The 14,580-nt window shown below is 42.6% G+C and overlaps 1 protein-coding gene across 1 annotated transcript; it reads left to right on the top strand.

The window, feature by feature from the left end:
* Window positions 1–2,155: 2,155 nt before the first annotated feature.
* On the top strand, window positions 2,156–9,199 carry bmp16 (bone morphogenetic protein 16). The gene is made up of 3 exons (XM_088381563.1): window positions 2,156–2,477; window positions 5,970–6,349; window positions 6,648–9,199. The coding sequence occupies exons 2-3, from the start codon at window positions 5,977–5,979 to the stop codon at window positions 7,595–7,597; spliced, it is 1,323 nt and encodes a 440-aa protein (XP_088237689.1). The 5' UTR covers window positions 2,156–2,477; window positions 5,970–5,976; the 3' UTR covers window positions 7,598–9,199.
* Window positions 9,200–14,580: the final 5,381 nt, after the last annotated feature.

Here is a 14,580-nt window from a genome sequence, read left to right as displayed (position 1 = left end):
AGCATGTTAGCTTCTCTTGCTAGCTGCTAACTAGCCTCTGGTGTTCTTATCACCTGTCATGTCAACAGTAGGCTACAATATTTCTTAACATGTTGAATGTCATATTAAGAATTAGAAAAAGAAAAAAATGACAACAACACAAGTCAAAAGATCACAACAAAAAAGTATTGTGGCCTCTGAATTGAAGTGTGCCTAATCATTTTGTGCTGTTTCATTTTAGCTCTTGTGAGGTTGGATTTGTGACAATATTCATCAAAAAGGTTCATTTAAGAAACTATGGCTTAGAGTCGCGTCACGTTCCTCTCGAAGGAATTAATCACCTTAAGTGTTGCGACATCAATCTTTGCTCATTTCATAGCTATTGGGTACTTTACTTTCATGACTCACCCTACTTTGTCATGTAGTCCTCTGCGGGACAATTGGATTTTGGCTAAACGAGACAAATGAGCCAGCCGTTCATCTCCATTGTATTTGTAAATTACGCAAACAACAGTTTGCATTTACTCCACATATATTTGCGTCATTTCAGAACTAATCCGACAAATTTGTGTGCAGGGACTGAGATGACTTTGAAGTTCTAGAAACAGCCTGTGATGTCTTGGTGGTGGACGCTAGCTAAATTGGCTCAGGAAGAGGAAAGAAGCTGTGTGCCACGCAGGAGAAAGAACAAGGTGCAATGACAACGGCTGTAACCTTGCCGTATTGCTTGTTCATATGTCATCAAGCAGATCGCCGTCTCGGTTCACCAAGGGCACGCGGAGAGGGCAGCCGTGAATCATAAAAAATATTGCTAGACGGAATGCATAATTGTTTAAGCTAGCTAAACCAACTATTTACCGTGACTGACAGAAGAATAAATGCAAAAGGCCCATAATTAACCCTCAAAGACACTTTGTAAAAAACGAACCCTCTGGCCCCCCAAAGAAAAATCTAGCTCCGCCTGTGGTGAAAGTGTCTATTAAAGGATTTCATTCTCCCAAATAAATAACACTCAACATTTGATTTGTATTTAATTCCGATTTTCTACTCTATTCTAGGATACGGCAACGGTGGATGACTTGCGAAGAGAGTGCTGAAAAGTTTCTCTCCACCCCCGTCAGCGGAAGTCAGCGGGACAAGGCAGCAGACGTCTTTTCCAGAGGATGGGAAACCTGGAGGCTGGAATTGACTCTCATTTGGAAGGAGGAGGAGGAGGAGGCAGCGGTCAGTAGCGCCGCAGATCACATGTGACATGTCGAGTCGCTAGTAATGCCTCCAGACATTTGACCCGCATTTCTCAGCTTGGAGCACATTTTTAAATTATAACATGATGTGTAGGTTTATGAATGGTATTACGTCTTCATTAAGATTTAAAGTAATGGCTGATAAATGCAATTAATAGAAGAAGCTGACAGCAGAAACTGTTATATAACAGTATTTGGAGTCAAGTGAGTGATAAACGAGATAAAAACTTAGACTCATGCCAATTTAGAAATGACATTTTGCCTTCTTGAGGAAAACAATGTGAGTGTGCGTCTGTGTGACAAATTGTGTGCGTGCGTGCTGTGATGAATGAGGAAGGTTTCGCATGTGTGTGTGTGTAGATGTGAGACGATGCATTCTAAAGAGACGTTTGCTCATGGGCCAACTTCATGAATACAAATTACAGAAAGGACGGGTGCACCTTGCACCCCCCCACCCGCCTAATAGTGAACAAGCACTGCCTACCTTTTTTTTTCCTCCATCTTCCATCCAATCACAAAAGTAAACTGCGCTGACTTCACGGGCCGCTGACTCATCCATTCATACATTTTGGTTTTATTATATATTATAACCAAATCCCATTCAGAGTTATAGCGGCCAAGTATTTATAATAAAGGAGCCATTGTCCCGCAGCAATGGCGTTAGTGAAACACGGCAGGTGAGTTTGTTTCAGTAGTCGACGAGGAGTAAAAAAGCGAAATTGTTACTTTGCTTAATATTGTGTGCTGGTTTACTTTCTTAAACTTTATAGTGGCTAGGAAAGGTTGAACCGGTCCTCACTTTGAGACAGAAAAGCCAAGTGTGTGTGTGTTTGTGAGAGAGCGAGAGAGAGAGAGGAAAAAGAGAGAGAGTGTGTGAGAGAAAAAGGGGGAGGAGTCAGCAAAGGAAGGGAGTGGGACAATATAGTAAGAAGGTTGAGGTCCAACAGGGAGTTGATTCACTCACTCACACACACTCGTGCGCACACATTAGCACCTGCACAAGTGTTTTAAGCGACACACGCAGGTGGAAAGTCTACCTTTGGATACAACATGGAGGGAGAATTATCCATCATAGAGTATTTACACGACACAGACGTATATTCGCACTAGTCAGGAAAAAGTAAGACAATAGTCCCACACAAGACTTGACACCATCCAATCTGTCCAAAGGAGCAGGAGGGAGAACCGAGGGATCGGAACACTGGAGCTCAAGGATAAGCCATGGACACTGCGTGCATCCCGACACACCTGGAGGTGAGTCAAGCATGCATACACACATCTCAGGGGTAAATATAGGATTTTAAAACCATGCAATTGTTTGGGACAGATGTTTTTTTACTGTATATTTATTCAAATGTGAGTAAAATATTAGAAAAATAATCAATGGTGACATTGGCTGCATTTAATACATTATTCAATTAGATTATTTTAAAAGTCGGAGTTAGAGTAACAAAATGTAAAGTTATGACGTGAACACATAGAGTAAGTACTGAAAGTGATGAGCAGGTGTTGAGAAGTGCGGCAATACTGATACGATGACCGTCGCGCAAATAATCAGCTCATCAATCAGCTTCATTTGTCAATTTGTCAATCTGAGTGCTTCAAGTCCCACCATGATGACCAACATTAAAATACAGTAGCATAGCAGGTCTAAGTGTTCATGAAAAAAAAATCTTATTTCAAGTCACTATAACATTAGGCACAGTTGGACCATTAGTGCAAAAGTTAAATACAACTGAAGTGTATTTGGGCAGTGACCACTAGGGTGACCCGGAGTGCCACTTGTTGTATTAGCAGTACACTTTGAGAATCACTGCACGTATTATTTCAATGAAATACTTCACCGTGTACCGTGAATATATTTAATATAAGTTTCGCGTTTTGAGTCGAACAATAGTACTGAAATGAGACGATGATGAGATGTGTATTGTTTACCGTTATCTCTTTTGGGATTAGCCAAAATGCTTCACTTTTACACCATACTTTTTTTTTTAACCACCACAGCCACCGTATAATGAAGAAACCAACACGCAAATAAAAAACTAACTAGCACCATTTTGAGAACAAATAATTTGCCATCGACGTGAATGGCGGCTAGTACGCGCTAGCCGTTGCAGTGCATTGTGGGACTTGTAGTTTCAATGCTTCACTTTAGACATGACACTCCAATTGTTAATTAAAATATGAATAGATGAAACTCTAATGACTTCTGTTACCACAAGTGGTATTTTTAGGTGTTCTTAGATGACATTTCGGGCTGCTTGAGCAGTCGAAAGAGGCCCATTGGTCTGGAAGTATGCTGCTGAAGACATTAGTCACACTGGGGAAAACACACACGCACGCACGCACACACACACGTAGAAACACAGCAGTTGCTCAATCCAAACTCCAGTGCTCTATAAGCTACCTGACTAGTGTTCCCATTATGAGTTCAAAGAGCAGCAGGTAATTGAGCCAGCGCGTTGTGAGGCCGCCGAGGGCGTTATAAATTCAAAAAGCAAGCAGTCTTGTGTTTTTCACATAGAGCCCGGCTGTCAGACGACATGTCAATATTTCCACCCGAGCTTGTCCATTGTAACATTTGAAATGAATGACATTTTTGATTTTTTTCTATTCCACTCATTCGACAGCCGTCATGGAAATGGGAGTTGGTACAATGTTAGGTTTATGAATCATAAAAAGTGCTGAGTGCATTGGATTGCATACAAAATATGAAAAAATGGAATTAAATATGAGAAAAAATAGGACAAACGGGATTTTTTAGCTGTCAGGCACGAAGCGAGCTGTAGAGTGAGACTGAAAGAGAGCGAGAGAGAAAGAGAGAGGAGGAATTTAGGGAAAAGAAACACGGGAAGAGCAACAGGAAGGGAAAGTTGAGGACCAGGCGTAACATGAAGACAGCGGCGGCGGATAAATCAGCCAGCTGCTGTGACACTCGGGGCTGTCCGTGTGCCGCGCACTCTTCCGCAAAAACACCATTCATATAAGGCTTTGGAAAAATGGAATCAAATGGGGGGGAGGTGGAGGTAAAATGAGTGATGCTTTTATGGCAACTAAATGTAATATTGGAGGATGGATTACTGGATTGTGTGTTGTGGCCTTTTTAAATCAATCTATGATGTTGCAATCAAGAGTGACAATATTTATGGAAGCCACTGCATTGTCTCTGTTTAAAAAAAATAAAAGACATGAGGAAGAGGAAAAGGCATGTTGAAATCAACAGATAAAAAGAGAGGATGGAAGTTTATCGCCACACTGTCTGCTGTTCTGGGAGGTCAGGCAGGTCACATCCAATATGTCTCGCAGCAGACGCTGCCTTAAAACCTTCTTTTCACCTTTGCCTGAAAACATTCATCATAGTGTTTTTTTTTTTTTTTAAGTCCAAAGGGAATGTTGGATTGAAAAAAAATCGTCTCTGTGAGGAGGAGGAGGAGTCATAAAAATGTCAATGTAGTGGTGGGTGGAGCCAACATGACATAAAACTACTTTATTCTCTTTTATTCTTGTAATACCGTATCCTTATTCTTAATTTACTGAAAATTATTCCTTCATTCTTGTGAAATATTAGTCTCCTCATATCATTTATGCTCCTAATATTATTACATATTTTTTGTAACGTTACCACTTATATTCATTATTTTTTGTAGAATTTTTTATTATAGTCAAATATTTCTTTTTACAGCTTCATGATTTTTTCCTTATGCTTTTTAGTTTTACAACAAAGATTTATATCATATTTAATTTTTTTTTTCTCAAAAATAGACTTTTTTTTCCCAGCAACTTTCCTGTCTTTTCTTGCCGTGTGACCCTTTGAACCTTTCCTTGTCTTTTAGTAGGTCAGTAAAGTACAGAGTGATGTCTTGTGCTTGTCCTCAACGAGCTTTTAGCAACCTGGGGAGAAGCGTCTCGTCTGTAATTGTCCCGCGCTGCCTTGGCCTCAGGTGAAACGCTCCCTGCCGGGCGGGCCGGGGCCGCCACGATCCCACGCTGCTTTTCTCGTGCCCTTTGAACCCGCGTCGGCCTTACGCAATTATGTCGGCATAAAAGCATAAACAGATACGGTCACACCTGTAACCTCGCTCGAAGCCTTTTTTTTGACAGTGTGGCTAGATTAGCGGGCCATTACGGAGTCATTACGTGTTCGCTTGAGGCCCGAACGCCTCGCTTATCTTGCCGTTAATCGATTCGATGGCTCATAAAGAGATAAAGGACTAGGGTGATAATCGTTTGGGGATTTTTCATTATAGTAAGTTATTTCATTTTGAGTTCAGTTAGTTTTGATTAGATTATAGAGCAGGTAGATTTTTATTAGTTTTTTGGGGGGGCGTGGCTTATTTTAGCTAAGTTTTAGCTTTATTTTTATATTAAATAAACTAAGAAAGGTCATTAAGTAGCATAAAAAAAGTGAAATACGATTCTTTTTTTTTTACCTTTTCATCAGTTGTGGTTTTTATGATGAATTTATTTTTGGACTTTTTTGTTTTTACACTTCAACGCAATTACCGCTGTTAATGACCGGTTGACTTATTAACATCTGTGTCATGATGGTATGCTGTTAGCTGTGGTCGTAATTGTGTGACCTCATAGTTTGTGGTCACGTTCCCGCGCTGACGCACGCACACACACACACACCTAAATGTTTTTAGGGCTTGGAGTAAATTAGAAAGAAAAAGCAAAACACACTCTTTTGACCCTTGCCCACCTACAGTTTTCCATCATAGTGGTTTGTCTTGTTCCCCATGTTAGGTCCACCATGCTCCTTGCTAACCTCCTGCTCCTCATGGTCCTGCCGCTACCTCAAGCCTCGTCCGGTGGCCAGGGTGACACCGGCGAGGCCGACGATGGCAGGTTAGCCGGCACGTCGCCCGCCACCTCAGAGCCGCCGCCGCCGCCGACCGGGTCTCCCCTGGAGCCCAACTTGGCTCAGACCATCCAGAGTCTCCTGCTGAGCCGCCTGGGCCTGCAGTCGCAGCCCAACCCTCGTCCCGGCGTGCCCATCCCTCGGTACCTCATGGATCTGTACCGCTTCCACCAGCAGCAGTACCACCTGCTGGAGGACCCCGCCTTCAGCTTCCCCAGCCAGCACGTGCAGCAGGCCAACACCATTCGCAGCTTCCACCATACTGGTAAGACCACTGCGACACACGTCAGTGTCAAAACAAGAGCAAGAAAAGGACCTTTAGCACGTAGCATGGGAAGCTGTTTGTATGTTTATCGCCGCTCGGTGATGTGTAAATCTACTTTATGACAGGTGCGGATATCTTTAACAAGTGTCACTTAACAATCAAAACATGGTTCAAGCAAGTACGTGTCTTCATACACGTTGAAAATGTCCTACATATTCTTACGTGGCTAAACAAAGTTAAAGAAGTCAATAAAAGTAATCTTTTGAAATAACAGTTTGCCCCGTTGTTGTTCTCCTAGAGCCCCTCACAGCAGAGGACCAGAAATGGGCGCACATCTCCTTCAACATCTCCTCCATCCCCTTAGAAGAGAAGGTGCTCTCGGCCGAGCTCCGCCTCCTACGATCCGCCAGGACCACCTCATTGGGCCCCGGACTCCATAGACTGAACCTGTACCTCTCTGGGCAGCGGCAGGACCCCACCCTGCTAGAAACCAGACTCCTCACCGCCGAGCCTCAAAGTCATGCAACCGGCAGCCTTTGGGAGACTTTCAGCCTCAAGGCGGAACTCTTCGATTTGGCTGTGAACGAAGCGGACCACCTTGGTTTCCTCCTGGAAGTGCTATCGGAGAACAGCACCGGTCAGGGGGAAGGGGAGCCACATAAGGGGGGGCACTTGAGGGTCTGCAGGTCGGTGGGGCAGGACGAGCACACCTGGGCCCAGGAGAGACCCCTCCTGGTGACGTATAGCCATGACGGGCGCGGAGAACCTTTGGTCAAGCACGGTAGGAGGAACGTCGGCGGGGTGCCTAGGAAAAGCTGGAATAGAGACCAAAAACGGGGCCGGGATAAAACGTACAAAACGCCGAGCTGGGGGGGCCAAACGGGCAGGGTGAAACGAAACGGAGGTCGCGCGGCCAAGCTCAAGCGCCTCTCCCGCAACCGCTGCCGCCGCCATCCCCTCTACGTGGATTTTAACGACGTGGGCTGGCACCAGTGGATCATCGCGCCCAGCGGCTACGACGCCTTCTTCTGCCTGGGCGAGTGCCGCTTTCCCCTGGCCGACCACATGAATTCCTCCAGCCACGCCATGGTGCAGACGTTGGTCAACTCGGTCAACGGCGCCGTGCCGCGGGCCTGCTGCGTGCCCACCTCGCTCAGCCCCATCGCCCTGCTCTACCTGGACCCCCAGGACCGTGTGGTGTTGAAGAATTACCAGGACATGGTGGTGGAAGGTTGCGGGTGCCGATAGCGTGGTAAACAGAAACTGATGATGGCGGGATGACGAGGAAATGCTCTCCGGTGAGGGAAAATCTCAGCCTAAGTGTAAATGTCCGAAAACGTTGCGCCGCTTTTCCATTGTATGGTACCACAAAATGTTAGCTTTTCACCGAGTGTGGCTAATGCAGGCAAAATGGAGACGGTAGAGTTGAACAGCTAAAATGGGGTACACCTATATATATCATTAACAGGACCAAATTTGATCATTTTGACCCCCCCAAAGGTCAAAATAGCAGATGTCTTTATTTTCCCCCTCATCATTTATAGTCTCTCGTGTTTAAAAAAATCGGTAGGTGTGTACCCTGCTTAAATGTATGAAATAGTAACTGACTAGCAGTTGTTTTCTAATAACAGCGATTAAAAAAAAAAAAAAAGCGTCAATGTTGAGCAGGTACCGTGCAGTTGGAAAACGGGGCAACACTCGACTTTGTTTTGCAACGGTGATAAACAGCAGCAATCAAAGCGTCTTTACAAAAAAAAAAAAAAACTACTAAGAGGAAGGCTGAGGTTGTCCTTGAAAGCACCCGTGTCACCAGCTATTTAAATACTAAAACACATCAACGATGCCGAGAAAGAAAATACAGCGCTCTCGTTCTGAATGTACTCCATTATTATTTAAAAAAAACAAAAAACAACTTTTCTTTGCAGACGTGAAGATGATCCATATCAATCTGCTAACTTAAAAAAATGTATTTAAAGGCTGCAGCGTTGCGGTGTATTTAATCTTGGTGATATTTAAGATAAGATGCACACTCACATCAAGTAAGTTATGGCTTTACATGTTTGTGATTTATGAGCAACATTCACAACATAAGTGGTGTCCACTAACAAAGCTGTGTGTGTTGCGTATGAGTGTGTGTTGTGACTTCGGGGTTGTGTAGACTTTACCACAATGACCTAGCGTCAAATAGTCGCTAATAGTGGATTGAATCAATTTGTCGAATACTCAACACTATGACGATTATGAGGTCGATTAGTCGCTAAGGGGTTGAACAGAGTAATCGCCGAGTCAGCAAGTTGTCTTTACTATTCCATAAGGTTTATCGGGAGGTCAATGAGTCACTAATAGACGATTAATTGACTAGTCAACAAGTTGATTGTACAATGCTAACGGGGTCGAGCCAATTAGTTTATTCATCCACAAAGATGATGTTGACAAGTCTGCATTTGCTGCAACAAATGTGATTTTTTTTTTTTAATTATACGGCTATATGGCTTCACCAATGACATCATCAGTGACTTGTCGACATCCACTAGCCTTTTATCACGATAGTATTGATTGGAAAAAGTCTGAAGTTTGAGCAACCCCTTGTGCAAGTGTGTCAGTGTGCGAGTGTGCGTGGGTGTGTGTTGTCGCTGCTATCGAAGTGGTCTCGTTCGCTGTGTCTGCATGCACCCAACAGCAAAAAAAAAAAAAAAAAACTATGATGACACATTTTTGTGCCTTTCAAAACGACGTGTTGTTTTTCCAGTGTCTCATTCTTTGTGAAAACATCGACGCAGCAACAGCAGCAGCAGCAGCAGCTTGTAAAATGTTCCGAATATGACTCCTAATAAAGAAAAACAAACAGAACTTGTGAGTTTTCTGTTCCGTGCGCACATGACCTGCAGTTAGAATTTGTATTAGCCAGAAACAGAAGTGAAGCTAAATATTTAAAATAATACTAATAAAATCAAAATGAGTGCCACTACAATTCATGTCATAGGCTACAACACATTACTGGCCGGTTGATCACCTTTGACCTTCCTTCTCCATTATCTAATCCCTCCACTGTCCAAAAACTGTCACTCACTTCCTTCTCCTCTAACAACCCATCCCTTGCTCCCTCTCTCGTTCACTCGCTCTCATCTAATCCATCAGTAACGCCTTGCGTCACACTCCATGAACCAGGAAGTAGCATGCTGATTATTCTCTTTTTCCCATTTGAGTTGCAATGAAAGCATTTCTGGCACCCCCAGAATGAAAATATCAGTCATTCATTAATTCATATGCTTTTTTTAATTGAAAAAAAGTTTACATTTCAAACCGTATTTTGTTACACAACTTTAGCTGGACAGACAGTGTATGTAAAATATAAAATCGTTTTTCATGACATGAATTCAGTTATATTTAACTTTTACTTACAGTAAATTTCAACTATATGTAGGTACGATTTTTGAAAAAGTTTGAGCTCCAACTCAAAACTGTTGTTTTATAAGTTGTGTTTTTTTTTTTTTTTTTGCTAAGCGACAGTGTCAACACTCATAACCGGACATGGCTTAAGCGCCGGTGGCAAAAGCTTCCCTTTTGGACGTCAGACATTTGTAACTAACCCCTTAAGTACACTAAATTGCAGTTTGATACGTATGTGTGTCACACCATAAAATGAGAGAGTCCCAGATCGCTGCGGCAGATGTCAATGACTCCACCAGTTGCACGCTGCCGTGGAGCCCAGTCACATAAAACAAACAGCGGCCCATTCTGAAAGCGAACAAGAACAAGCGGACTGAGGCAGGTGTAGCGACTCAGGCCGTCAATCAGGCCCCGGCGCGAGCCAGAAATCCTCTCGGACGATCCAAGAAAGTAGGCCGTGATTGACTGCGCCATGGAGCTGGACGCGAACGCGAGTAGCAGACAAAGACGGCGAGCAACATTCCTCATGAAAACAGCTTTTCCTATCCAGCTCCCCTTCATCCTATTCTTGTAAAAGTTCACGGATGAAAAATGATGTTTTTGCAGGTGTCTCTCAATTTGCTGCATTCCATCTTTTGCTTGCCTGAGCAGCTGCGTTTTGAGAGGAAGCTGAGAGGAGTGCTTTCAAATCTTATTAGCCCTTGGAAGGTTTTCACCACTTTTAGGCACAAAAAAATGTCTGTCGATCCACACCCGTGTTTGATAATCACAGCAGGCCCACTTCCATAGATTGCTCACTTGCAAAAGGTGCTCGGCGACAAATGTTCCGACGTCTTTTTAACATCTGGCCAAAGTTCCGATTGCATTTCAGTGCACACCTGAGACCTTTTGCTTCCATTTGTAGCTAAGTGGTAAGGGGCGTCGCCATTGATGAGCACAACTTTCCAGACTAGCCAATGTTTTTGTCCAAATGTGTGTTCCCGCTCTACATTCTACAGCCCGTCCGTCATTGATAAGTTGTTAAGACACGAATCGCAGCGAACTTCTTCTCCAGATGTTTACCACCATGTGAGTCTCCGCTAAATTAACGGTTTGCAAATGGTAGCCAGGTCTCCTCTCATAGGAACGGCTTCCATTGAAAAAATTTACGGCCACTGTCTCATATGCAATCAGACAAGAAAGTAAAGTAGGAAATCTAACTGGAAAGATTTGACGCGATTGAGACGATTTACAGCTAGAACGTCACTCTAGAGAATATCTTGAGATGTTACAAATCAGCGGGCGGTAGTATTTTTTTTTCCTCGGATGTTGTGAACGCTTCCATTGACGGCAAAAAATTGACAATATTGAAACTTTCAGTATCTCTTGTGAAAAAATTCATAATAACAAATATTGAATTAATTGGGGGCTCTGAACAGCTACACAAATTGTTCCTGAGATTTTTGGGGTCAATGTTTGTGAAAAAGAGGAAATGAACGTACAAAAGAAAGTGGAGGGGAAAGAGGCAACGAGAGGAGGGAGAAAGCCTGGCATTTGGATTAGATTTGCACTTGAAACATCTGCAAAGTCGTCCCGGCCCAAGCGAGCGCTTCCCCACAGGTTTGCGTGTGTCTGAGCTCACTGTTTCCCCTCTTTTTCACCTCTCACTCCCCCTTGTTTGCGCTTCACTTCCTCTCTGTTCTACGTCAGCTTTGGCGCCATTTATCCGAGCACAGAGCCGTTCCAGTTCCAAAGAAATTCTTAGGTACTATTTTAGGGATTTACAATATTATGTTGCATGTGCCCTCACTAGTCTAAAAACAGCTTTCTGAATAATATTGTGTTTGTGGGATATGAGCTAAACGTCAATTCACTCCTTTTTATCAATCTTGAAGGGGGCGGCCATTTTGCCACTTATTGTCAACTGAAAATGACATCATAGTTGCCAGTTCTCAGGTCACAACCAATCACGGCTCAGCTTCAGGAAATCGGTGAGCCGTAATTGGTTGTGACCTGAGACTTGGCAACTGTGATGTCATTTTCAGTTGACAAGAAATGGCAAAATGGCCGCTGCCTCTTAGATGGGTGAAAACAGGTGGATTTTGCCTGTTCAATTAATTTAAATCAATTTTAGGCCACAAAAAGTGCGATATTATTAAATAAATAAATAAACATAAAAACAAACAAACAAATAAATAAATAAATAGATGAATATAAAATAGATAGATAAATAAATAAATAAAATAATCAAAGTAATAATATGTACTGTCCCTTAAAATAAAGGAAACAACAATAATCTGAGCATACTCGTGTGTGTCACCACTACCCATCAATGCATATGTGTGTTCCCAGCACCACAATGAAAAATAGACTTATAAAATGACTCATCCTGTCTGAGAATGAACTGATAAACCGATACCACTGAAAGACCACACGCATGCCAGTCTTAGTGAAAAAAAAAACCCTACATCCAGCTCCTATTTAAAAAAAAAAAAATCCACATGCTTTCGCCATTTCCCAAAACCTTCTCTGAGTCAACATCAGGTGTGTGTGTTTTTGTGTGTGTCCACACACATGCATGTGCTCCAGCCACCAAGAGGCCACCTGGGTGCTGACGGCGCACCGTCAAAGCTTGTTGTGGAAACAATGAGCACCATAGCAGGTGTCCCGTCCAGACGTGTTTTGAAGATGCCTGCTAGTAGAATAATGTATGGAAGTAATTATAGGATGCTTCTATGAACTAATATTGTCTTTTATTGAGTGAAAAACACACATGTGGATTGTGTTTCTGGGGAGAAGTGCACGCAAAAAAACAGGTTGTATAAACATTCCTTGCATTCCACTTTGCTTGCTTGACTCGCAGCATGTTACAAATCACATTTTCCGATGCATCTCTTTTTGCTACATTGCGGTGTCGATTGTAATTGTTCAAGCCTAATTCTCAGTAGCTCAAATGCAAATATTAGCACTCTCGCATCTCAACGTTGCCTTTTTCGTAGTGTAACAATTTGTTATGTAACCCCAACTTCTTGAACTCTTTTTTTTTTTTTTTACCTCACTTTAAATGAAGTATTCTTTGGCACACAGGAATATTTTTGATGTCATACGGAGCACATGGATCCAACCCGCGGAAATCATGTCATAACATCCTGAGTGACAACTCGGGAATTCCTCTTGTCAAAAGAATAGAGACGTTTGGAGAAAAGTCCAGCTGTGAAATCGAGCAATATAAGGTGTTTATTAGCCAGCGGGGTGCCTCGGCTTTGTCGTGTTACGAGGCCAACGTGGTCTGGAAAACAATAGTTTGTGAAACGTCGTCCAGAATCCAGCTGTTTTTTTTTTTTAATGGAGACCCACCTCTGCGGGTGGAGTCCACTTGGGAAGAGACCCATGCCAGGACTGCCACTTCCTCTACATGGCTGTTCTCAAGGAAGCGGGAGGGCCGGGAAACGGAAACTCCCTCAAACACATCATACGACATGAGGGAATTCATAAAAAGCACTGCAGCCATATCATGCTATGAGTGTGTTCATGTAAGGTCAAGTTAAGGATTTGGAAGTATAAATTCACTCAATTCTTTAACATGCTAAACTAGACTTGCCATGGAATTGAAATGAAATGACGCCAGGCTTAAAACACAACATGGCATTCATTCCTTGTATCATACTCCCTTTATTGGGAACATTTTGAAATTAGAGATCAATCAAGAGGATTGCATTCCACTTTTGAGGTTCCACTTTTAAGGTGGAACAGGAATGAAGAGGAAGGAGAGAAAAACAGATGGTTTGGAGGCATGGACAGGTGGGATGGATTGGCGGAAAAATGTCTTTGTCCTTCATCCTTCTAATGATGTGATGATGTCCCTCTTTTGGTCAAAGCCCACACGCTTGTGCCAAATCCAGCCTTTTACGCCTCCCAAGGTCCACACTGGTGTTGAAAGGTGGGTACCGCCATATGGTAGTCATCACATCTGGCGCCGTGCCAGCGAGGAGGAAAGAAAAAAGGTTGGGAGCGAGCAGGAAGGAGACTTGGAGTGGAAAAATCTGTCAAACATTTCATCTATTCTTGACTCATCTGCCTTCCAGAATTTCCAGAAATAGTAAGAATGAGAAGTCCTGCTTCCGGATACAGACATTTTTTATGATGTTAGCTTGGGAAGAAAAGAATTCCCAAGAATGTATCAAGTGTCGTCAATGGATGTCGTCGATGGATATGTCTGACATAAAAAGCTGAATTACAGCTTCTGTCTGGCATCAAAGTGCACTTTGCGTGATTAGAATTATTATGCACTCGAAACTAGATCTTAATTGTGCAAATGACAAATTAGGCCAGATGTTAATAAAAACACAAATACAAATTTGAGGGAAAAGTTCAAGTTTGGTGATGATTTATGACTTCACTTAAAGTTTAGCATCCAACAATGTGAGCTAGAAATTCTGAAGTTCGCCCGCCCTCCCTTTGCCCTCCGCCCATCGAGTGCGACAATGAGACACGGAGAACACAGAGAGACATTTGGACTGTGCTTTATTAATTTAAAAAGATGGCAAAGGGCCAATCACAGAGTAGGCGGAAGACAAATTAAGCGAGGACCTTCCCCAGTAGGGCGTCCTTGAACAGATTGGATGCGAGGAAGCATGCAGGGTTCAGCTACAGACGCCGCTTTTAACACTCTTCTTATCTTTGGCGTCTTTTGACATTTAACAGCTTAAATAAAACTCAATAATATTAATAGTGATAATCATGAAATGAATAATAATAAATAGAAATGAAAAATTAAAAAATAATAAATAAATAAATAAATAAATAAATAAATAAATAAATAAATAAATAAATAAATAATCCAATGGTTTAGGATTTTTTTT

This window comes from Syngnathus floridae, chromosome 7 (genome assembly GCF_059516105.1).
Source record: "Syngnathus floridae isolate MCC-2025c chromosome 7, RoL_Sflo_1.0, whole genome shotgun sequence".
Taxonomy (NCBI): Eukaryota; Metazoa; Chordata; class Actinopteri; order Syngnathiformes; family Syngnathidae; genus Syngnathus; species Syngnathus floridae.
This window is presented reverse-complemented; position numbering and strand designations above follow the sequence as displayed.

Excerpts from the sequence above, each read along its gene's own strand:
- bmp16 (XM_088381563.1), top strand. The coding sequence starts at position 5,977 with ATGCTCCTTGCTAACCTCCTGCTCCTCATGGTCCTGCCGCTACCTCAA. Across the intron at positions 6,350-6,647 it reads TCGCAGCTTCCACCATACTG|AGCCCCTCACAGCAGAGGAC; the intron begins GTAAGACCACTG and ends TTGTTCTCCTAG.